General features: G+C 39.6%; 1 protein-coding gene across 3 annotated transcripts in view; it reads right to left on the bottom strand.

Annotated features, from left to right (window-relative positions):
- fhdc1 (FH2 domain containing 1) overlaps window positions 1–25,528 on the bottom strand; it is an 87,014-nt gene that overhangs the window by 48,138 nt on the left and 13,348 nt on the right. For 2 of the 3 annotated variants that reach the window (XM_059965054.1, XM_059965052.1), the window contains exons 2-4: window positions 24,349–24,488; window positions 21,709–22,330; window positions 16,527–16,588 (exon numbers count right to left, since the gene is read on the bottom strand). In XM_059965054.1, coding sequence (XP_059821037.1) covers window positions 16,527–16,588; window positions 21,709–22,239 — 593 coding nt within the window. In that variant the 5' untranslated portion in view covers window positions 22,240–22,330; window positions 24,349–24,488. The remainder of the gene's footprint in view (window positions 1–16,526; window positions 16,589–21,708; window positions 22,331–24,348; window positions 24,489–25,528) is intronic. The other variant, XM_059965053.1, reaches the window with a different exon arrangement.

The following is a 25,528-nucleotide window of genomic DNA, read 5'->3' as shown; positions in this document are numbered from 1 at the left end:
GCGGGGGGGGGGGGGTGTCCTGGAACCAATCCCCCGCGGATAAGGAGGGCCGACTGTACTTCACTGCCCTTCAGTGCATGTGACGATAATAAACCAATTTATAAACTTGACTCCACTCTATTAGCTTATAGGTCGATCCAAAAGAAGTGTCTCACTGAATTATCACCTGTTTGTTTATTTCCAGGTGTGCCTGACCTGCCGAGTTCCTCCACCATTTTGTATGTGTTGCTTTAGATTTCCAGAATTTGTGTTAAAGATCACTTTCCATGTTGTTTTTTCTTTAATACCACAACAAATGCACATCTGGCGTGATTTCAAGATTAATACTTCAAATGTTTGGCATTGCTCATCTTTACAACCTTTTTAAACCACATCAGAATACACCCAAGACAATACACCCTTCACACCTACATAGTTTTCTTTGTCCAGACCTAATTTCAGGTTTGTCTAACACAAAGGCAGAACACTGCTGGTTCTGAAAACTGACATAAACCAGGAAATGCTGGAAATACTTGGGTCAAGCAGCACCTGTACAGAATCCTAACATTTCCAGTTAATGACCCAAGTTCTGATGAAACAATCCTCATTTTTGCTTCAGACATAACTACCTTAAATCGACTGTCACCCTGCAGCCACTCTGTAGTGAATCCGTGGAATGCTCTGCTGCAGACTGCAGTGGAGGCCAAGTCCGTGAGTATATTTAAGGCAGAAGTTGACCATTCCTGATCGGTCAGGGATTAGAGGATATGGCGAGAAGGCAGGTGTATGGGGTTGAGTGGAATCCAGGATCAGCCATGATGGAATGGCAGAGCAGACTCGATGGGCTGAATGGCCTAAATCTGCTCCCATGTCTTATGTGGCTACTTTGCCCTAATTTCTAAATTACTCAAATTTAATAATATTCTAAGTTAAGATGAGTTTCTACAGAAACACTTTTAAAGACTATTAGCTGATGATACTTGCTTAAGAACAGCCTGTATCACCATCAATTAGAAATGGGAAAGAGAAGCTCTGCATTTTAGATGAATTTGTTGCAGTTGACAATAGCAGGGCAAATCATAGGCCTCTTATAATGATTGAACATCCTGTTGTGTATTGGAAATGTTGAAATCTGTCTCCTCTGGAAACGAGAGATGGAAGCCCTATCTAGGGGAATAACCCAAGGTAAGAGGATTAAGTGTTTCGATAGAGACAGGAGCATCAAAATTGAAGCAAGAGTATCATGTCTGAACATTTATTGTGATGAATAGAACACAAAAGAAAAATGAAAAGTGCACTATTAAAGACTTGATTTCCTTTCAGGGATGATTGTGAAAATGTGATGCGAGGTTGAGTGATGTAAGCAAGAGATTGGAAATGGTCTTGAGGCAATTCCCTAACTTTTTGAGCAGAATTAATAATGCTAATGTTCATAAATAATTAGTTTAGGACAAAAAGCTTCTCTTGTTGAAGAAGCTTGAGCTAATGGTCCTTTGAGATGAGAAGGGAAATATAATTATTAACAAGCTAAGTAATGAAGAACACATTAAGGCAAAAATCCTACAATCGAGGTGCTTCTCAAGTTCTTGTATTTATATTGAGAAAGACAGTGGAAAGCTCAGGGTTGCTCCTATGGACAGGCCGAGTTGCTTCACAAAGTGGCCAGCTAGACTTGCTTTTGTTTCCTCCAATGTACAGGAGACTCACTCCCTAACTGCTCCTATTCACAGATGTAACATGAATATTTCCAGAATTTTTGATTAATTATACAATGAGAATTTTAGCTCCTGAAGTTCGTATAGCTATGAAGGAATCTGACTATATTATTTCTTTGTTGCTCTGGTATTAAAAGTAAGGGTTGGAGGGGATGCCGGATTAAAATAGGAAACACACTCCTTTCAGCCAAGTCACAGGTATTCCCAGGGTTATGTTTGCTAACAGTAGATATGTACAACTTTGCTCATGCATCATTAGAGAGTTGTCTAGGAATAAACCCTGTATGTTGAGATTAAGAGTAACAACCTTAGTTGTTCTCTAGTGACAAGGTAGCATACTAAACATCGTGCAAAAGCACTGCCATCCAGCAGATAAAAATTCAATAAGTTTCCACACAGCAAGATATAAAACAATGGAAACTGTGTAGCCCAGCCCCTTCATCTCTACAGTCATGTCACTATGTCCCGGACACTTTATGGTGCAAACATTCATGAAACATTGCCAGAAGATTCAAAGATTCATTTCCCCTCCTTGCTGCTGTTCAGAGAAGGAAGTCAGCAACATCGTGGACAATGTACAAACAAATACAAAGAAGGGGAGAAGTGTATCTCTGTAGACCAGACTTCAAACTACTGGTATACAGAAAGTGAAAGGATTGATTCATAGCCGATACTGGTACACACACTTGGTGATCAAAGGTGAAAGTTTCCTCTTAGATTTACACCTACCATGAATTTCTGTACAAGGTCCTTCAAATGAGAAGCTCTATTCAGAAGCAGCTGAGAAGCAGATCTCTAACTTATAGTATGCATGTTCTTCGGACAGGCATTAACCGATTATCATGGCCATCTTTATTGGTGAATACAACTAGCTAGATTAGATCAAAACAAGGAGCATAACCGAACTGCAGGAGAATTCACACGTTTAGCAGCATCAGCAAGATCTACAGTCATAAAACTGACTGACCTTCAGCATCAGTTCAGATGGTCAAATCTGTGACCAGCATTTCTGCATGTTTTCAATCTATCAGCTCTTACACAAAGACCACAGCAACAGCAGCCCATAATGCCAGAATTAAAATGTAGATGTTTTTCTGTCATCCCACCCAAGTTTGTGAGGTGGTTACCAATAACTTTTGAAATACCTTTGCATTTTCCTCTTCTATAATATGCATGGAACCATTCACAACCGTAAGCCTCTGTGCAGTTGCCTATGCAGAGTAGATGGAATAAAATTGAATAGGAAAGTCTAGCAGGGTTTAAAAACATTCCAGATGGGCAATCAGGAAAATGTCAGTCAGTTAGTTAAGCCTTAAAAGCTTTGGCAAGATTTTTTAAAATTTGAAAATACACTCAGTGGCTGCTTTATCAGGTACACCCGTACACATGCTTATTAATATAAATATCTCATCATCCAGAGAGCAACAATTTTGAGGGCAAAATTGCCTTGTTATGAGAGGTCAGAGGAGAATGGCCAGTCTTTTTCAAGCTGACAAGATGGCGGCAGTAACTTAAATAACCACACATTACAACAGCGGTGTGCAGAAGAGCATCACTGAACGCACAACACGTCAAACCTTGAAATTAATAGAGTACAGCAACTGAAAACCACCAACATACTACAGTTGTCACTTCATTAGGTATGAGGTAACTAATAAAGTTGTCACTGAGTGTATGTAATTAGATGGAAAAATAATCTAGAAAACTGTGTTCGTCTCCTGAAGATCAGCATTCCACTCCCACCATACAAATTCTTCTATAACATTAACAGGCTCAAAAAGTAATTCAGTGTTGAAGCCCAACATACCACCCAGACCACCGTGTGAGTTTCTATGAGGTAAGGAACTTTTGAAGGAAATTAACTTGCGAGAATGACACAGCAGCAGGGGTATTCTAGTTACCACCATTAATTTCATTGCATCAGAACAATACAACTTACAGGAAGAGGCATCTGGATCTGAGCAAAGGTCATCTGACATTTTCCATGATTATGTATTTTGAGATCAAAGTCCTAGCAAGTCAACCATAGGTATCAAGACAAAAAATTTGTGCTGTCGTTTGAGTTGAAAAGCAATAAGGAAATAACCAACATACGTATATTCTTCTGAACAACGCATTCAGTTGTTAGGTACAACACATGCACCTGTGGATTTTTCATAATCAGGTTTAATATGACCAGCATATGTCGTGACATTTGTTTTTGCAGCAGCAGTACAATGCAATACATAATAATAAAAACTGTGAATTACAGTAGATAAATAAAAGAGCATCTTTGGTGACTTATCAAATCTCCTCAAACTCTGAATGAAATATAGTCGGCATCGTACCTCAGAGATGCTGATACCCAGGAACTTGAAATTGCTCACTCTCTCCAATTCTGATTCCTCTATGAGTACTGCTGTGTGTTTCCTCGTCTTACCCTTCTGAAGTCCACAATCAGTTCTTTGGTCTTACTGACATTGAGTGCACCACTCAACTAGCTGATGTATCTCACTCCTGTACGCCTTCTAGTCACCATTTGAAATTCTGTCAACAACAGTGGTGATATCAGTGAATTTATAGATGGCATTTGAGCTGTGCCTAGCCGCACAATCATGGATGTAGAGAGAGTAGAGATGTGGGCTAAGCACTGTACTGCTGTCACAAAACAACAAATTTTATGACATATTCCAGTGATAGTAAACCCGATTCCGATACTGCAATATTTGATGAAGTGTGCAGTGATTTGCCTGATGCTTTTATTGGTTTAAATGAATCAATTAAAAGCATTAAAACAATTTACTTTTACCCATTTCTTTTTCTTGGGTTTTAGTATGCAAAATTTAGCTGTCACCTCCTATGTTCTTGCATTGACTGCAGTTTTAAAATACTTTACTGGTCGTGACAAAGTCTGGGTATTTAAGGAAGTGAGTGGCATGGTACTGACACAATCTCTTTTATCCTAATTATCCTATTATGCTGAGTGAATAGTGAAGTGAACCAGAATTAGCCCTGCTAATTCTTGTTTAAGTAAATAAGCAGCTTCCCGAGTTTGAGGTCTGAATTGCTATCCACGTGGAGTTGTCTGTTCAGGATGGACTCCATTTATTAGCAGTTGCATAGCTTGTTGATTCCCAAGGTCAAACGTTAAGGGATGAACGAATACTATTATATAGACTGGGTGGTACAAGGGTCAGCGTGGCATGGCAGCTTAGATTTGGGAAGGAAATAACTGAAAACAAAGTATAACCAGCATATAAGCAAATGTTAGCCATCCAGAGAATGTACTGAAGGGGGCTGATCTTTCACTTCTGTCCTGCACTGACCCCATATTCCTTGGGTCTCACAACAACTATCTGTTTATCATACACTGGGGACACATTTTACATAGCTCCTCTCCTTTCTCCTCATAAATGTAGTTGGACACTATCAGTACAGAGGCAGTGTTAAAGTTATTGACTTTCAGATAAAACACTAAATTCAAGCTCAGTCTCTTCACTCAATGGCAATGAAGATCCTGTAGCATCACTCTAAGGCATCCTGAGGTGTGAAAGGCTTTAGCAATTCCAACTTCGCAAGCGGGTACAAATACTAAAAGCCCATAGGGTTCCAGTGCAGAAACTTTAATCCAACTTGACTCAGAAGCAGAAGTAATAGGAAAAAATATGGTTAATGGATCATGTGACTAAAAGGTGTTTACACTGGGGCTCCACAGAGCTCTGTCTTCGGTCCTCAACTGTATGTAGTACATAAATAATTGAGACCAAATGAAGTTTGTAGAGGGTTTGAAAAATTTGCTGCGGGGTTGACACTGAAATGGCAAGCAACAGGCAAGGGGAAGGACAGGTCTGTTGGACAGAAGAGATGCCATTCAATCCAGAGAAGCACAAGGTAATGCAATTTGGAAGGGGCAGTAAGACATGGAAATATACAATAGGACAATATTGGAAAGTTGTGATGGAACAGGCAGACCTCAGTGGGTATATCCTTTATTAGGAGGAGGAATTTCTTAAGCCAGAGTGGTGAATATGTGGAATTCATGGCCAGAAACGGCTATGGACACCAAGTCATTGGGCATATTTGAAGCAGAGGTTGGTACATTCTTAGTTAGGGCATCAAAAGTTATGGGGAGAAAGCAGGAGAATGGGGTTGAGAGGGATAATAATTCAACTATAATGGAATGGTGGGGCAGACTTGATGGGCCAAATGGCCCAATTCTGCTCCTATGTCTTAAGGTCTTGTAGTCTATTAGCTAAAGCACATTAGACTTGAGAAATGGGTTATAGGGTCATAGAGCATTAAAGCACAGAAACAGGCCCTTTGGCCCAACTAATGCCTTTACCAGGATATCAAAAACCAAGAGGCAGGCACTTAAAGTAATTGATCTAAAGATTAAAGGGAAAATATGTTTGGCAGGAGGGTAAAGACTGAGGATGACGGAAACTCGCACATTTACACACTACATACACGAAGGGCCATGAAGCTGTGCTATACGTCTATTCCACTAATATGAGATTGGACTGTGAATGCTCTTTATCACCTGGCAATATGATGGGCTGAATGATGAGTAAAATGTCTATGATGCTGTACTTTAAAGCACGAGGTGTTCTCAGTTTCTGTTTCTTCTTCGTCTATTGTATGGAGCTTATGTAATCTGAAATGGGAGCCATGTCACAGAGCCAAGATGGTATATATCATCTAAATACATAATAGGGCAAGTTTGAAGTTGAAGGAATGGGGGTTATATCAGGACCACGTCTTACAAAAAACAAACTTCAGAATTTCCAGGTTCTTGTTTAGGCAAAAAAGTTGTAAGTGAAACCTTTGCAGTTGTTGATGAACAGTAAGGAGTTCAGGAGCTTGCATTAAGAAAGACAAGTGTTTCAGTGTGTCCTCTGTTTTACTGTCATTCATTAGCCGAAGTGGATTAGTGAAAGAGTTATTTTAGACAAATCTACTTTCACTTCTAATCCTTCGTTAATGATTTTTTTTAAAGAGGTAGATGTGGCAATCTTCCACCAGGGCAAATTAAGCATCAAGTCAGAAATTAATTTACTCACTGGGCTAGAACTAATTCAACAATGTATTTAGCAGAACTCTTTGGGAAAGGAACTGTTTAACAGAAGCTTCAATTGCAGGTGGATAGAGACAGTATTGGGTAAAGGCACTCACTACCAGAGACAAACCAACTGCCACACAAATTATCATGGGTACTTGAAAGAGACAGCATACTAAACTAGCAAAGAGCCTCAATCTGCTTTTCAACCATATATTTAATAATCGCTCAATGGAGAGAAGAAAAGATCAGAGGGCTTTAGAGTTCAAATTAATCATTAGAAATTCACGTCAATTGTAACCATAACTTACATAGAAACTAGACCAGCAGTGAATAAAAATAATTTTAAAACTGTATCTATGTTTATTCTGACTCGAGGTGCAAAAATGCCTGTGTAATTATGTTGCTCAACTCTATATTGCAGTTATAAGGCTATTGAGTGAAAGGCACAAAATAAGCACCAGTGCTTATCCTCAGGCCAGGTCTTTGTTGACTGTGCTCACAGAATACTGTTAACAGCATGCCCCATTAAGGAATTGAATTAATAATCAATCTCCTGCAGTGCCTGTAAATTAAAGTGAGTAGAAAAATACCATCTTGTACCACAGCAGCTTTCAGTACAATATAACCAATATTTTTGTTTGCAAATAGACATTGGGAAACCAGATTTCACAAAGTCCTCAAACATTATTTTTAGCTCTTTAAGTCAAGGTACCTCCTATGTGTGGAAAAGGTATTTTGTTTCCTGTATAAGTCATTGTTAAAGCTTTGCAATAAGCTTTCCACTATATATAATCATCAACAATTCTCTATTCTGGAGCCAAGTGCATCACTACTGTAGTAATGAGGTTAGAAATATGATCTTGTAGTCTCTGTTAATCTACAAGAAAAGCCTGAGTGACTGATGACAGTTTCCCCATCAACAATCTATTCCATCTTCTTTCCCGAATCCCAATGGTTCCAAATCTCTGCATTGGAGTATTGCACCTTCTGGTATACATACAAACTAAAACATGGTTTTCTGCATTTCAGCTTTCTCCCCAATCTCTCTTGATTTATCACACAGTTCCAGAGACAACTGTAGAGCCAAAAGCACATTGTTCATGGTGACCTTCTGTGTTATTAACCCAAAAATGCCACAGTCAGGCTTAACCCTCTTCCATTATTTGGCCTATTGTCTTCTGACACTCAGTTCAAAATGGGATTGCAGAAACAGATAGAAATTATGGAGATGCTGTTTCAACCTTCCCCCTCCCCACCCCCAACTTTGCCCTGCTTTAGCATCCCAACAGCACTCTTTTTGAAAGCAGTTAATAAAGCATGTTCTTGGAAGGCGTGTTCCTTAACATTTGAAAGAAAACACAGTTTGCATGATACAAGTGCTAAGCACCAAAGATAAAGAGATTCAGAAGGCCACAGTTTATGGAGTATAAAGGGTCATAAAAAATGAGCTCACTGATGAGAAACATGCCACAGTTTCTTATCTCAGCCTACAAAGAGATTTGTTTGTATAAGAGGCTGAAGGGTAAATAGTACCACTGGGATTACTGCAAATTATCAACAGACAACAAGCTGGCAAAAGGAAATAAACTAGAAGGAAATGAGGTGCATTTCTTTCTCTGTTTTATGACGTAGTCCACTGGATATGTTTAATTCAATGTAATGAAACATAACATTCATTGCCATACACAAGAATCTGCCTACTTGTTTAGAGATACAAAATATATTGACACTGTGGTCAAAGTACTATACAGCTACTTCCAATCTGCTGAATATATAGACAAACCCTGGTCAGTTTTTTCCTTTTTATCTCAGAATACTGAAGCTGACAAACACATCAGACAACACTGACGAGTCCTGACGAAGGGACTCGGCCCAAAACGTCGACAGCGCTTCTCCCTATCGATGCTGCCTGGCCTGCTGTGTTCTACCAGCGTTTTGTGTGTGTTGTTTGAATTTCCAGCATCTGCAGATTTCCTCGTGTTTGCTCAGACAAAACTAGTTAGCTAAACACAAAATGAAGGATCAACCTAAGAATTTTGTGGTCACTGATTGTTCAATACCTTCAGAGGTAGGCCTACCAAACACACTCAATGTGACTGTTTGCCCTTGTTCGCATGGCAAACACACAAAAGTATTTACAGAGAACAAGCAGGCCAATAGACAAAAGATGCAGAGAACAAAAGAAGGCTGGATATTCAGATAATGCTTTCGTCTTTATACCATCCTCAAGAATGCATCAACCAATAAATTGTGTATCGGGTCATTATTATGTAGTTAAGTCATTATCTATTGTCTATCAATTAACTTGTTAGAAAATTTGTGCACAAGAAAGGCCCATAATGGTAAAAATTATTGTTAATCGTTAGGTTTTATTAATTGATGGATATACACACATCCACCACCTCATTAGGTACCTCCTGTATTAATGAACTGGCCACCAAGTGTAGGTTCATGGTATTCCACTGCTGTAGCCCATCCACTTCAAGGTTCAACGTGTTGTGCAATCAGAGATACTCTTCTGCGCACCACTGTTGTAACTTGGTTATTTGAGTTACTGCTGCCTTCCTGTCAGCTTGAACCAGTCTGGCCATTCTCCTCTGACGTCTCAATAACAAGAAGCTTTCAGCCATAGAACTACCGTTAACTGGATGTTTTTGTTTTTCGCACCTTTTGCCGTACACTCAAGACTTGTACACAAAAACCCTAATAGATCGGCAGTTTCTGAGATATTCAAACCACCCCATCTGGCACCAACAATCATTCCACAGTCAAAATCATTTAAATCACATTTCTTCCCCATTCTGAAGTTTGATCTGAACAACTGAACTTTTTGACTATGTCTGCACGCTTTTCTGCACTAAGTTACTGCCACACGACTGGCTGATTAAGTATTTGTATTAACGACCAGGTGTAAAGGAGTACTTAATAAAACGGCTATTACAAAGCACTCAAGAGGTGCCACAGAACCTTTTAAGTTTTAGAAACTGGAATTCAGTTTGCCATGCGATCCAATATACAATATTCCAACATGCAGGCCTCCTGGATCATCAGCCTAAATGTTTGCAAATTCCAAGCAAGCCTTGAACCCAGAGTCTTTTGAATCAACAGAATGAGCACCACCATTGCCACAGAATCCACTAGGTTAGTGGTACAAGTGGATCACTTCATTTTTCTTTGACTCAACCCAGCTTAAGCAGGTTTATATTTTAGCAAACAGGTGGGAAAATCATGAGTTACCATACAGAGAAGAGGTTCTAAGTCAACAGCTATACAAGGGGACATTCTTCTCACCATTGCACTGCAGTAACACAAACTAATCAATGGACCTAATGACCTATGGCAACTAATTTAACAACTCCCATAAGTAATCTCTAATCAGTTCAGTTCAGTTTCAGTTTATTATCATTTAGAAACCACAAATGCAATGCAGTTAAAAAAATGAGACAATGTTCCTCCAGAATGATATCACAAAAGCACACGACAAAACGGACTACAGCTGAAAATCCACATAACGCCTGGCAATCCCCAAATCCAGAGTCCAGAAAGACAGCCGTGCATCAACATCGCGCCAGTGCGTTCCCCAGAAAGGAGCTACCCAGACACACCAAGTCAGGAGACCATCTCTACCACCCAACAAACCAAAAACTAAAGCTACAGGACCTACACAAATACACAGTTACAACAGTGCAGACAACACCATAATTGATTTTAAAAAACAGACCATTTGCACAGTACAAATAGTCCAAAGATGTTAAAAGACTATAACCTGATAACTAATAAATTTGAGGTAAACTGCAACAATATTAAAAGGCCAACAAAATTAACAAGTAAGAGATACATATTTTGGTGTCCTTTTCAGTCCAAGTTTGCTGGTTGACAAGTCAATCATTTCATTTTAACCTTATTGTGGACAAATGCTGGCTGAGCCTTTGCTAGATATTTCTGTTTAAAATCAACATGGGAATATATCACAAGTATTTTAACTCATTTGGAAAAGATGCTTGAGGTATATTTTTCATCATACGTGCAGAGCTTCATCATTTTTTCCTCACCACTGTGATTCTGGTAAGTGATCCTAGAAACAGAATGAGTAATGGTATATGCAAGGTGCAAAGCACTATCTTATTTCCTTCACTGCTACACATCTTCATTCAAAAGTATTACAATAGCAAGTTCACACGATATACTGCTCATGGTTAAAATTTTAATTTTATAAAGAGGTTTGGCCTTTTAACATACATCTATAAAAGGAAAAATATTCTGCAACAGCACAGACGTTAAGAGAATTGCAAGATTTTGAATACAAGAGGATGTTGGACGGTAAAAGATGACAAATCAGTCACCAGGAACATATTTACTATTGAGAAGCCAAAACAGAACATTACATATCTGTGTGGTTATTTATTGCATTTGATTAACCTATGGAGTTATAAGCAGCTTGGGAAATGACTCATTAAAAATTTGCAGCACTAGAAATTGGGCCCTTGAGTCCCATGTTTTTGCTAATAACATTAACAGGTAAGCCTGGATATTGCCGGCCAGAGCAAGTTAATAACCATTGTTACTACCAGCTTCGCTGATATTAAGGGTTGTACTGAAGTCAGCATTGAAGGAAGGAACATGGTGATTTCAAGAAAAACCTCCAGAAGCACCATGACTCACAATCTCCAGATGCACAATATCAATAATTCAAGAAACAGTGTTTATATAGCGCCAAATTATTTTTTAAAAGCCTACAAGCTAGAGGGTGTGGGGGAATAAGTTAGAACTAAGGGTGACAAATACAAATAGGTGTATGCTTACTTGAAGACAAATTCCTATTCAATTTTGCTTTGGGAACTTAGGTCTGATCCTAGTCAGGATGTAGGAATTGCTAGTAAGGCCATTACCAATCCATGGATGACCTGGAGACATTAATGGTGAACCATCTTCCTTAGCCACTAAAGCCTTTCTATATAGGATGCTGCTGGGTAGCTGTTCTAGGATCCGGACCAGACAACAATGCAGGAATAGTGATAGGTTTCCACATCAGGTTAGTATGCGACTTAAAAGTGAAATGTGCACATTCCCATGCACATGTTGGTCTTAAACTTTGGGATAGCTGGAGTTTGAGAAGTATTGCTGGAGTAGTGTAGGCAAGTGCAGTACGGTGGAGATGGAACATGACTCAGTCATAGGGCACTGGTGGTGGAATTAATGTAGGTTTAAGGTAGTTAATAAGGTGCCCATTGAAAGATCTTCTTAGTCCTAAATGATGGTGTGGACCTGGACTCAACCAGGTAACCATCACATTCCAGATTTGTGCTTTGTAAATGGTGGAAGGATTTGGGCTACATAGAGGAGAATCATTTTCCACAGGTTACTGAGCTTCAGACTGACTCCCGCAGTTTCGATATTTCTGTGGCTGGTCCTGTTGAATTTCTGGTCAGTGGTGATTTCCCAGTGTTAATCCTGAAGGGACTTGGTCAATGTAATCCCATTGAATATAAATATATAGGTGGCTGGACTCTCTACTTGGCAATTAAAGGAAGCAATAATCACACCACACATCAACCACTGGACTAGATCTTGTTACTTTCAGGTTATGGGCTGTAGCTTCATGTGTTTATTTATATTCCACTTCTCACATCCTCAGGAATGTTGTGAACACAGTAAAGTGAGGTTTGAAATGTCATCTCTGTGGTAAGGCAAGAAGCTCCATGACATGCTTTTGCCATTGGTAAGATCTTGCCAATGGTGAGATGCAGGAAAAAGTTTGTGAACCCTTTGCAATTACCTGGTTTTCTGCATTAATTACTCATAAATAGTGGTCTGATCTTCACCTAAGCCTTAATAATAAGTAAACACAATCTGCCTAAAGTAATAACACACAAATAATCGTACTTTTCATGTCTTCGTTAAACACATTTAAACAATACTCTTTCTAGCCTGGATCATTCTCAGTCCAGGCTGGAAAGAGTATGTGAACCTTTGTATTTAATATCTGGAGGAACCTCTTTTAGCAGCAATAACCTCCACCAAATGTTTCCTATAGCTCCTGATTAGATTTACACAATGGCAAGGAGGAATTTTAGACCATTTCTCCATACAAAACTCTTCCAGTTCATTAATATTTCTGGGATACCTTGCATGACCTCTTCAGGTCATGACACAGCATCTCAACTAGGGTAAGGTCTGGACTCCGACTTGGCCATTCTAAAACATGAATTTTCTTCTTTTTAAACCATTCTGTTGTTGATTTACTCTCGCGTTTCAGATCGCTGTCTTGTTGCATCATCCAACTTCTATTAAGCTTCAGGTGACAGACTGCTACCCTGACATCTCCTGTAAGATGTCTTGCTACAATTTTGAATTCATTGTTCACTCAATGATTGCAACCTGTCCAGGCCCTGAGGCAGCAAAGCAGCCTCAAACCACGATGCTCCTTCTACCATGCTTCACAGCTGGGAGGAGGTTCTGGTGTTAGTGTGCAGTGAGTGCCCTTTGCCCTCCAAATATAGCAATATGCATTTCTGGCAAAAAGTTAAATTTTCGTCTCATCTGTCCACAGAACACGGTCCCAGAAGCATTGTGGAATATCCAGGTGGTCTTTTACAAACTTGAGACATGCAGTAATGTTTTCCTCGGAGAGCAGTGGTGTCCTTCCATAAACCCCATTCTTATTCAGTGTTTTTCTTATAGTGGACTTTAGCAAGTTCTAGAGATTTCTGCAGGTCTTTTGCTGTTACCCTTTTTCACCTCCTTCAGCATTGCACGTTATGCCCTTGGTGTGATCTTTGCAGGACACCTAGGGAGAGTAGTAACGCACTGACTTTCCTCCATTTGTAGACAATTTTTCTTACTGTAGACTGATGAACACTCAGGTCTTTAGAAATGTTTTCGTAGCCTTTCCAGCTTCATGCATCTCTACAATTCTTCTTCTAAGGTCCTCTGACAGTTGTTTTGATCGAGGCATGATGCAGATAAACAGATCTTTCTTGAGAAGAGCAGACTCTGTCAGTAACCTGGCTTTGTGTCTTTTATTTAATATAGAGCAGAGCACCTCTACAAGCCACACCTCCAATTTCATCTCATTGACTGGAAAACCTGACTCTAAATAGCTTTTGTAGAAGGTGTTACCCCAAAGCTTCATATATTTTTTGAACCTAGACTGTGATTGTTTAACTGGTGTGCTCAGTATTGATGAGAAGTATTACAATAATTGTTTATGTGGTATTAATTTACGCAGATAGTTCATCTATTATTGTGACTTAGATGAAGATCAGACCACATTTTATCAGCAATGAATGCAGAAAACCAGGTAACTGCAAAGGGTTTACAAACCTTTTCTTGCAACTGTACCTAACAAAGACAATATAGAAAACTCTTCTGTGCTACATGGAAATTGGAGCTAGAATTTTGCCAGAGGGTGTCTGTGCAACAGCTTAATTACTTTCCTTTAATGTCTCTTCTTTCCTTTTCAAGGTGGATGGGGTTCTGTCAGAGCCCATGATCTATAGCTGCACTCAAACTGCAGTTCTTTACAGTGTGATTCCTGCTCCCAGAGCTTACCGACCAGCCGTTTCTCGATATCACAAGGGTGTGGCCTGAAAGACACATGCCTTCAGGGTAAGGCCCTGTGGATGAACTGGATTCCATGCCAGTGTCATCAACTATGGTGTCTTAAGAGAAACAGAATATTACGAACAGCAGTTCGGCTGTCTGAGGCCTCTGTACTCAGGCGTCTGCTTTCTCTCTTTTGTTGGTGGGGGAGATTATGAGCTGTTTTGTCTTTTTGGTCTCCCCTCGCACTGTGCTGACAGTTCTCTGTCCCTTGTTAGGGAGAAAGAGAGCCTGTTGTATGTCGAATTGTTGGGTGAACAATTAGTTTTTGTTGGACTGCAGATCGCAGTCTCTCTTCGGGGGCTTTGCTATTGCTTGTGTGGTGGGTGGTAGGCACTGATGCTTTCTGCTGAGGTAAGTGGGAGAGGGTTGATGCTTCATTGCTGCTTCTGCATGGGACAGGGAAGAGGGAGCTTTGGGGTTCCAACATTTTACTGTCATTTATTCTTCAGGTTTTTCTTCTATTGAAGAGCAAAATTTTCATGTTGTATACTGTATACATTGAAAGACTGCCACAGGAACATTCTGCATTCATCTACGAGAAGTCACTGTTTGAATTAGCAAGTGAGGGAACAAAATCTTGCAAGACAGGAGCCATTTGAAAACTGAAAATCCCTTCGGGAATGAGTCACTGAAGTAGCAAGTGAGACAGGGTCATCTTGTAGGGTGTGAGCCACTTGGAAACTGCAAACCTCGTCCGATGTTACTTTTATTTGAGCCAATAAAAAAAAGGGAGTGTAAGCAGAATGGCCATTGTTTGAGTGAGGCAGTGATAAGAGTGGTTCAGCTTTGCCTCAACAAGCTTGATCCAGGACAGGCTCGGACCAGCACAGACGCAGGTTCTGAGTAAGTTTTCAGCACAAAATGTAGCTAGTGCATTGAGAATGTGTCCACAGTTAGTGGCATGTTCCTCGAGTGAGACTTGGGAATTTTGGGAAGTCTCCAGTCTCCCTGATAACTACATCTGCTCAAAATACACCAAGCCTGAGCTCCTTAGGTACCGTGTTAAGGAACTGGAGCTGCAGCTCGATGACCTTCGGTTCAGATTTTCTCTCACATCCCTAGGACATGCTTATAAGTTACTGCAAAGTGCCATTAGCCTCGGTGAGGGGCAGAAGAATTTAGGTGGAATTGCTAAGCATGTCAGCAAAGCAATGGTACACTGAGGGACTGACAAATGGCTTCCTTCTAAACCATAAGCAAATGTGAAGAAATATGAGATTACCTCTTTGGCTAACCATATGGTTTATTTCAAGAGAGTAATAGAGAAAAAGAGATTTCAGGAAAAAAAATTACAGAACTTGTAAGATGCCAGTACTGTGGAAGCTCAGGTCTTTGAGGACTGCAAGGTTAGAGCAGACTGCAGACACGGGGGTGAGGCCTTGGAGGACGTTGAACACAAGGATGAGAATTACAGCTTGAAGCTTTTACTGAACCAGCAACTGATGTGGCTCCAAACATACTCAGGTGAATAGGAGTTGAGAGTTAATGAGGGAGCACCAAACAACATTAATGGCCTGTGTTCAAACAAGAACACAATTCCAGTGCTCTTCGGGCACATCTGTTTGCTTGCTTGTCAATGAGGAATAAATAGATGGCATGGGCTCGATGTAGAAGGTAGACTTCCAAGATAATAACTAACTGAACACAAGACTGAAGATGACCAGGGTTTGGGGAATGGTACCTCTAGCTACCTCCAGAGCTCCAGGAAAGCAAAGATAACAAGATAGATCATTTGGCCAGGTTTAGCACAGAGATTGAATTAACCGATATGACTGAAAAGCATAATGTACCCCAATGCTACTACGGTAGAAAGTCATTGATTACAGGGAGCACTTCTGATGCATTTCACACAATGCAGAGTTGACCTTTAAGTTTAGTTCCATGCAGTAAATGTTGCTCTGGGGCATTAGGTTATTAAGCTTCAACAATATTGCTCTAGTTTTGGAAAATGATCCCCTAAAACTAACTCAAATAGTATGTTAGTATGCGTCCAGTATGACTTCAAAATTACTTGTAAAACCAAAAGATTACTTTCTCTAATATACATGTCCTAAAGTTGAAGCAATATAGTTAATCTGTTCTACACCAACACTTCATGGCAGACACAGATTAGCAAGATTTCAAGCTTTGCCTGAGTTTACTGTACAGGGGAAAATACAACATATTTCAGTGGTTCAGAAATGTCATACCTTTTGAATTGTTTCAGAAATATTCCAATGTTCATGCTTCTTTTTGCATCCAGAATATTGATCTGCGATAAAAGGAATAAAACAACTCAGAACAAAATCAATCGAAATTGTACCAGCATTCTATTAACCATTGGGTTCAATTAAACAATTATGATATACTGTATCAAGCCACAGCACTTGAAATAGATTGTGCACTGTGGATATTACAAACAGTATGCATAGTGCCAACTAAAACTATGTGCTGAAATGTAGTGGAAAATTATGGCTAAGGTATATCACAAATTATGACACAAAACTTCAAGTAAGGCAGCGCATGGTTAAAAAGAAGGACTTGTTTCTGACGTGCCTTTTTAAAATCTCCTTTGCCATTTACACAAATTTTGTACTTTCAATTTATTGTCCTAATCATTTTGAATTTCCTTATTTCCCAATGATAAGAAACCAAGTTAACAAATTTCACGACACATGATGATAAACCTGATTCTGAAATAAAGTGTAGAGATACTAACCCTGAATTATTTTAAAGATATAGCAGAGTTATCTTTGCTGTAGTACTAGTGAGTGCAATGCTGTCTACACTGTATTTCTCAATCACTGAGCTGATCTGGTGTCCTACTCTCCACGTAAAGTAATTCACTTTGTCTGATCAAAATACCTGCAGAACTACAAACTGAAATACAGAGTGATGTGCTTTAGTTAGAGGAAGGTGAAATCTAGTTACAGCATTGGTTTTCATTTGATATATTCTTTTATTTGTACCCTATATGGGAAAGAATAATATTTACAATATTGCGAATTGTAATTTAGATTTAGGAGGCCATTTAAAAATTAACTTTTTTTCCCACAGAAGAGAGGTGCATATCTACTTGTTCAATATTTCCTAGTTGGAATTCAGTGCAAGTTTGACATGCAGGAGAGACAACATGTGAACAGAAGATAGCTGAACCATGTATTCTTTACAAAGCTAAACAAATGCACCTGATCGCTATGCATTAAATATCAATCTGAAATCAGATGTGCTTTCACCCACTTTCTCCACAGGAAACAGGGGAAAATATTCAGAATAAACAATATTTACTTTCTATGAAGATTCTCCCTTGTTCTCTCTATAGTTGCCTTTGTCTACAGTCCAGGGACCTCGTGCTAAATTCACGACAGGAGATCTAGAGAATTAAATAATTTTCTCACTCCAGTTTAGGACACCAGGATAAGCAACATTATGTAATTAATAAAATCCCAAAGCACAGCCATATAATTTTAAATATTTCTTCCACAACTTATTTCAACATTTAATATTTTTTCCTCATCTGCTGTTCAGTTCTCTCATTTTGTGGCATTTAGCCAGTCAATATAACGTTTTTATAACTTCGCCACACTTACCCCCGTCTGCAAATTTCCATCAGGAAGCTAACTGACTCCCTTCTTATCCCAACTGAACTACCTCATCTTAAATGATCATTTCATTCAAAAGGCAACCACCATTCAGATCAGAACAAGGTGAATTTCTCAGAGGAACATATTTTCTACAAGATCAATATACACTTCCATCAAATTAAGTTCAGTGCTCTTAACCAACGTTGGAAGTAGCAAACTAAAGGGATGCATTTCTTGGCGCGTTGATGATTGCCATCTCCCAATTAGCATGACCATCTAGGACACACAGCACTGGACCACCTTGTTAAGCCAGCTAGGTCAAGAGTACAATGTAATAACCATTTTACTTGTCTCTCTTTGTTTAAAAACTGTGCACTGAGTGCACAAATTGCAAAGTTAAAAAGAAGAAGCAATATTCACCGTGTCCATATCCCACCATTTTGTTTTTGGAACCATGTTTAGTCTCCAAGCTCTACTGCTGACCCACTTCATCCTTTCCCCTGGCATTGTTAATTCCTTGTGCAAACTACGGCTTGCAGCTCTTCCCTCATCGGCGTTCTACCCCTCTGTGGTCTCTTTTCACACTCACATTTGTTTATTCCTGCTCTCCCCACCCTGCAGCTCCAGCACATTACAGACGACAAGTAATCAGCTTCTGGGACAAGACTACAAATATTGGAATAGCATCATGCCTGTTCAAAGTGAGCCAATGCAGTTCATTGGTGAGAAATGCAGAGGGGAACAGTTTTAATTACCTGACCGCTCAATGGTCTTTTCTTACTTTTCAGCAATAAACATTCAGAGTCTGTTCCCACGTCTTGCCAGAATGGCAGCTGAATTTCAAACTCAGCATCCGGATGGTCATACTGATTTTAGAAATCAGATTCATCAGAACTTGACGGTAGAAGTTAGATTCAATGGCCGAGTCTTGCACTATTGCTTTTACTGGCCAATTATTGTGATGTTATCACGAGGTTGGAGTAACAGTAATCATACTGTTCCACCTCCTGATTTTAAAGTGATTATCTTTAATGACCAGGAAGCCAGGAGCACCACAAGTTAGACTATTTGTACCTCCCGTCATCTTCCCAGTTCTCTGGCTGACTTAGCCTCTCCAGTATACCAGAGTCATTTTTAATGAGCTAAAATGCTGGGAGGTTTTGGAATTCTACATTGCTTTAGCCAAATTATTATTCAGGAAAAAGAGCACAGTCCACAAATCACAATCTTGGATCACTAACTTCATATTAATGCTATTAAAACTCCATTAAAGTTTATTGCTATAATATCGATTTTGCAATTTTATCCTTGGCACATCTGTATAACATCTTGAGAAATTCTTACACTGGGAGTATATTGTTTCACTAAAATCGCACGTTTAATCCATCTTAAAATTAAAAGGTTTACAAAATTCACCATCTAAACTATCTTAAAAAAAACCTGTGCTTTTAATATTTGAATATATTTACATTTCATTTTGGAATGATTGAGGAGAATAAAGAAGATGAATAAATATAACTGCAGATCTGTACTTAAAATTCAAAAGTAAGTGTGCTGTAAACTATGCTTATAATTTGTATGAATATTCTTTTAGATGGTAGAAATCAGATTCATTGGTTAAATGTTGCAATATTGCTTTTAATGGCTAATTATTGTGATGTTATCAAGAGATTGGGGCAACAGTATTGAAGGAGAGGGAGAAGGAATGAAAAGAGCACCAGTTTATGGTCAAGAAAAATCCTTTAAAACCTGAGATGTGGAAGTTCAGCTAAATTTATCAGCAAAGCTTCATTACCTGAAGTGTCTGCCACCAAGCAAATGAGCAGAATGTCTAGCAGGACAGTCTGTGACACTAGACTGCAGCCGGAGGCATTGGGTTTCAGTAGAGTGGAGGGGCGGACAGCAGAGAAACCAGAATCGGATTTATTATTGTTGACTTGAAATCTGCTATTTTACGGCAGCAGTACGGTGCAAAGACATAAAATAGTATAATGCACTTGGGTTCGTGGACTATTCAGAATTCTGGTGGCGGAGGGAAAGAAGCATTTCTGAATTATACAGAATGGGTCTTCACATTCTTTCCAGTACATCCTCCCCAATGCTGGCAGCAAGAGTGCATGTCCTGATGGCAAGGGTCCTTAGTGCTCGATGCCACCTTCTTGAGGCACTGCCTCTTGAAGATGTTATCAGTGGTGAAAAGTTGTGGCTGAGTCTGTAAACCTCTGAAGCCCCCACACCAGGCTGTGATACAACCAGTTTGAATGCTTTCATCCATACATTGATGAGTCTTGGTGACATACTGTACCAAATCTCCTCAAACTCCTGAAGAAGTAGAGTTATTGGCATGCTTTCTTCATAATTGCATTCATCTATTGGGCCAAGGATAAATCCTACAAGATGTTGACACCCAGGAACTTGAAGTTGTTCACCCCATCCACCACTGACCCCCTCAATAGGTTTGTGTGTTCTCCAGAATTTCCTTTCCCAAGGTCCACAGTCAATCTCTTGGCTTTCCTGTCACTGAGTGTGAGAATTTTGTTGCAACACTACTCAACCACCAAATCAATCTCACTCGTCACCATCGGAGATTCTATAACAACAGTGGTGTCATGGGCAAACTTCGATGGCATTTAAGCTGCACTTAGCCACAAGAGTGCAAACTAAAGCAAAGATTCCCAGCAAAGAGGAGGTCAGTACTGATCCACCTTGACTGTGGTTTCCAATGAAGAGGTCAAGGATCCAGTTGCAGAGGGAAGTACAAAGGCCCTGGTCTTGAAGCTTTGTCATTAGTACTAAGCTGTAATTGATGAACAGCAGCCTGATGTATGGTTTGCAGCTGTCTATCTAGAGTGGCGAGGCACTGGAATCACATCTGCTGTAGACCAATTGCAGCAAGTCCATGTCCTTGCTCAGGCAGGAGTTAATTCTTGCCTTGTGCTACTGGGCAAGAGTTGTCAAGGTAACTAACCCGCTCTTGAGGGCAGAATATCAGGAATCATGGACAGGCTACATCAATGAAATTTAAATCATGTTCTGAAATCCACAGATGTGTAAAGTGTTAGGTCACAATTGGATCTCACCAAAAACTGAGTCTTTGGCGATTACTATGATTGGACTCCACCCTCTACTCTCCTTGTATCCATGCCAACCACTTTTATCAACTGATAAGTCAGTCAGCCGTGTCCATTGAGATACATAGTTGAACAGCTGCTTATGGGTATTCCAAACGGCTTGTTGCCCAGAGATTGTGTAGTAGAAACTTGGGGAAAGGGTACACATACTTAAAACAAAAAACATCTGTCCCTTAAAATGTTAATTATCCTTTTCCTATGAATAGTTTAAAAACATTTGTCATTTTATAATTGTGTCAGCACATTATTCAAGAAGTTCAATAGTTCGAAAAGAAATTGTAAAGCAACACACACAAAATGATGGAAGAACAGAGCAGGTCAGGCAGCATCTATGGAAAAGAGTAAACAGTCAACATTTTGGGCTGAGACCCTTCTTCAGGACTGAGAAGGAGGGGGGAAAATGCCAGAATAAAAAGGTGAGAGGAAGAGAAGGAGGCTAGGTGGAATGTGATAAGTGAAGTCAGGTGGGTGGGAAAGGTCACGGGCTGGAGAAGAAAGATTCTGATAGGAGAGGACAGTAAACCATAAGAGAAAGGGAAGGTGGAGGGTCCCTGGGGAAAGAAATAGGAAAGTGAGAAGTGGAAGCTCAGGATGGGGAATATCAGGGAACAAAGTATAGCAACTTATTCAAAAGCAATTCGTATTTTGCATTAAAACACAGAAAACTGGATCTTTACCTCTTTGTTGCTGCTTTTGAACGAAGATCTTGAACTTGCTGCCCCAGATTTAATTTTGACATCATCTTGCTGACCAAACAGCTCCTCAATAGTCCTCGTGTCAATCCTGTAAGAGTGCTCTTTTGCACTAATTGTCCAGATATTTGTCTTTCCACGAATATGCTCTTCAGGGATGGTTTTCCAGAAGAAACTGCGTATTCGTTTTTGACAACCAGCTCGGGAAACCGATGGCGGAGGAGGGAGTCCTGGTGGCGGTGGTGGTGGAGGAGGAGGTGGAGGAGGAGGAGGAGGTGGTGGTGGTGGAGGCCCTGGAAGTGAAGGTGATGGTGTCGATGCTTCAGGGATTAAATCAGAGATTGATGCAGAACTTGCATTCTCTTTGTCATTTACAAATGACAGGCAACTCATCACTTGCATTGTAATCCAAGAAAAGAAAAAATAATCGGGTTTTTTCCAACCCCTTGCAAGATCCTTAAAGGCTGGGGCTAATTCACTGCCATTGTTCCAACATTTGCTGATAACTTCTATCATTCACAGGATTTTCTGCATGTAATCCACCGAAGAGCGTAATGTCCCAAAATAGTCATATTTTTTCATGGTTCGTCCACCAGAGCACCAGGATCTATTGATCAAAAGAAAAATCCCTTCATGTTAGCTAAGGGAATAATCAACAGCACGGAGTATTTCCCTCAAAACTGACTAACTCCTTACAGTTTCTACTCAAGGCTCAGTTTTTAGGGCAGGTGGGGATCAAACATCGGCCAGGATTCCCACGACACATTTACCAAAAATGACCTGAGACTTGAAATCGAAAGAGATAATACTGGAGAAACTCAGCAGGTCACATGGTATCCATAGAAAGGGAAAAGTGAGTTACTGTTTCAGGTCAAAGTCCCTTCATCAGATGTCGCCAGACCTGCTGAGATTTGTCAGTATTTCATTTCAGACGTTCAACATCTGCAGTTCTTTGAATTCCAAATCCGCTTTCATTTTTGTTAAAATTTCAATTTTCCACACCTTTCATAAAATAACAATAAAAATGTGATAACATTAGTTACAAGGTTCTAATTTCTTCTGTGGATTTGGACTCTCCTTCAGATACAGACTTTTAAATATTAGAATCACTTCATATCTCACTGGAGCCTTTGCTCTATGCGGAAAAAAGAATGGAGACTGCAACTAGGCAATTTGTATTCCCATCCTGACATGTCTGTCCATGGTCTCCTCTACTACCGTAACGAGGCCACTCTTAGCTTTGAGGAGCAGCACTTCATATTCCTTCTGGGTAGCCTCCAACCTGATGGTATGAACACTGATTTATCTAACCTGGTAATTTCTCTCTCTCTCCCCTTCTCTCTTTTTCCATTCCCCATTTATCTCTCCTATTCTCCTGACCTGCCCAGCACCTCCCCCGGTGCCCCTCCTCCTTGCCTTTCTCCCATGGCCCAATGCCATCGCCTATCAGATTCCTTCTTCCTCAGCCCTTTACCTCTCACATCCCAGCTTCTCACTTCATTTCCCCTCTCCCACCTACCAACCTTCCCCTCCACTGTTTTACCTATCATTTGCCAGCTTGCACTCCTTCCCTTCCTCCCACCTTCTTATTCTGGCATTTTCCCCCTTCCTTTCCAGTCATGATGAAGGGACTCGACTGAAGCATCAGCTATTTATTTTTCTGCATAGATGCTACCTGACCCACTGAGTTCCTCCAGCATTTTGTGTTGTCACTTTGCGATTCCACATCCATGTTACTTGGGAACCAAGCAAAATTAATTGGAATTCATTTAATATTAGCCATTAAGTAACTTGAGTTAAATTTCAACATTTCCCTCTACTTCTCACCAAACTGACATCTGCTAACTCAGTAAAGATCAAGAATAAAAGGCCAAATCTGGTACAGGTGGCCCCTGCTTTTTGAACGTTCACTTTACGACAACTCGCTGCTACGAAAGACTTACATTAGTACCTATTTTCGCTAACCAAAGAGGATTTTTCCTTTAACGAAAAAAAGACGCCCGCTTTATACATATGTTTACCCCGAGAAAGACTACAATGACCATGAAGCCTTGTGCGGGCAGTTGTTTGCGCATGCGTGTACGTGCCGATTTTTTTTCCTCCAAACTGATTTTGGCTTGCTGCCTTCCTGAGTTTGATAAGTGAAACTACACTGTACCTACAATATTCCTACTTTATATAGGGTATAAATTTATCATATCATTCCTGCTTTTACTATATGGTAGTACTATTTGCTTTGATTTGGTAGGTAATTTTTTTTGGGTCTGGGAATGCTCAAAAATTTTTCCCATATAAATTAATGGTAATTGTTTCTTCACTTTACGACATTTTGGTTTACAAACAGTTTCATAAGAATGCTCTACCTTCGGATTGCAGGGGAAACCTGTAATTCTATTTAATCTCAGTTTAATATCCATTCACACGACTAAGTTGAGAGTTCCACTAAATTATTTGAGTTTGTAATCCCATAAACCATGCTTATCAAATAATTTACTTCAATGTTACAGAATGATAACTTCAGTGCTAACAGAGTATCAAATATTTCTGACAAGTTCAAGCTATGCTTGAAGGAAATGTAAAGTTCAAAAATAAATTATAATCAAAAATGTAATGAATTGTGCATACCTACTAGCATTCTTCTTACAAATATCTCTTAATCGCTTACATGAAAAATGATCAGTCTCTTTCAATATGGGAACAATGTTCTCTGTGGTTGGCAAGAAAAGGGCGCAAGTTCCCACATGATTTACTTAATTGAAAACAAGCTATGAGAAACAGAGAAATGGGTTTACGTACAGCAGCTATAGAATAGACAATGTTCATGAGACAAAGATATTACATTACTAAAGCATTTTTTAAAAAGACCAACATCTGCAGTATGGTTCTAAAATGACAAAACCTAGTTACTCAAGAATTTTCACTCAAAAAAAAAGACTTCAAAATTTTGATAAGTTAAACATGAACCACTCAAATTACATCAAAATATTTCTTTGTTTAAGTTCACAAAGAACAAGTGGTGGAAAAATTCCTCATGCCCCAGTTTCTTAGATAATTTCAATAATCTGTAGAAGCAGTGCAGATCTAATCCTTGGGACAATCCATTGTTTCTCTGAGCTAGCACTCACTGAACTATCCTCCAATTTATTTCCTCTTCATTCCCAGGGTTTACCCTGAAATCGCAAAGCTCAGAGTTTAATGCAGTGACCCTTCATCTGAAACTTCATAAAGAATCTTTTGATACTGGACGTTTCACAATATCGTAGAGGGTACCACAGCCCTCCCTCGGTTAAAATCACTGAAGTTTCTCAGGCAGGGTTTTTCCCTTCATGAAACATAAATTGGTAAATGTTATACAGGTGATTTTCAAATTTACTTCTAATCATGAATTCCAGTGTTTTGCCCTCAAAGTAAATTAATAATGATTTCATGACTGTTCATACCTATCATGTTACCTTTTTGAATGCAAACACCATGTTATCCTGTTTCCATTACTCTGATCTCAATGGTGTCCAATGACTTTCCAAAATGACTGACACTTCTCAAATACTATTTCTGATACAACAGATACTATTTAGTCCCTGGACCCCATGAAGCAATGGCATCCTTCTCGTCAATCCCAAGACAGGCAAAAAGGTTGCCTTTGAAAGGAATCGGACCAGTGGTACAAAGGGGTATCTGAGCATTAATAACTTCCAACTAAGATTGACTTTAAACAGTTTTTGCACTGAAGCAAACTGAAGGAGACACATAAAATAGCTCCGAGATCAGAAAATATGTTTGGAGCAGCTGGATGCCTTTAAAGACA

The sequence above is a fragment of the Hypanus sabinus genome, chromosome 3 (genome assembly GCF_030144855.1).
Source record: "Hypanus sabinus isolate sHypSab1 chromosome 3, sHypSab1.hap1, whole genome shotgun sequence".
Lineage (NCBI taxonomy): Eukaryota > Metazoa > Chordata > Chondrichthyes > Myliobatiformes > Dasyatidae > Hypanus > Hypanus sabinus.
Note: the sequence above shows the minus strand (reverse complement) of the source record. Positions and strands in the feature narration are given on the sequence as shown.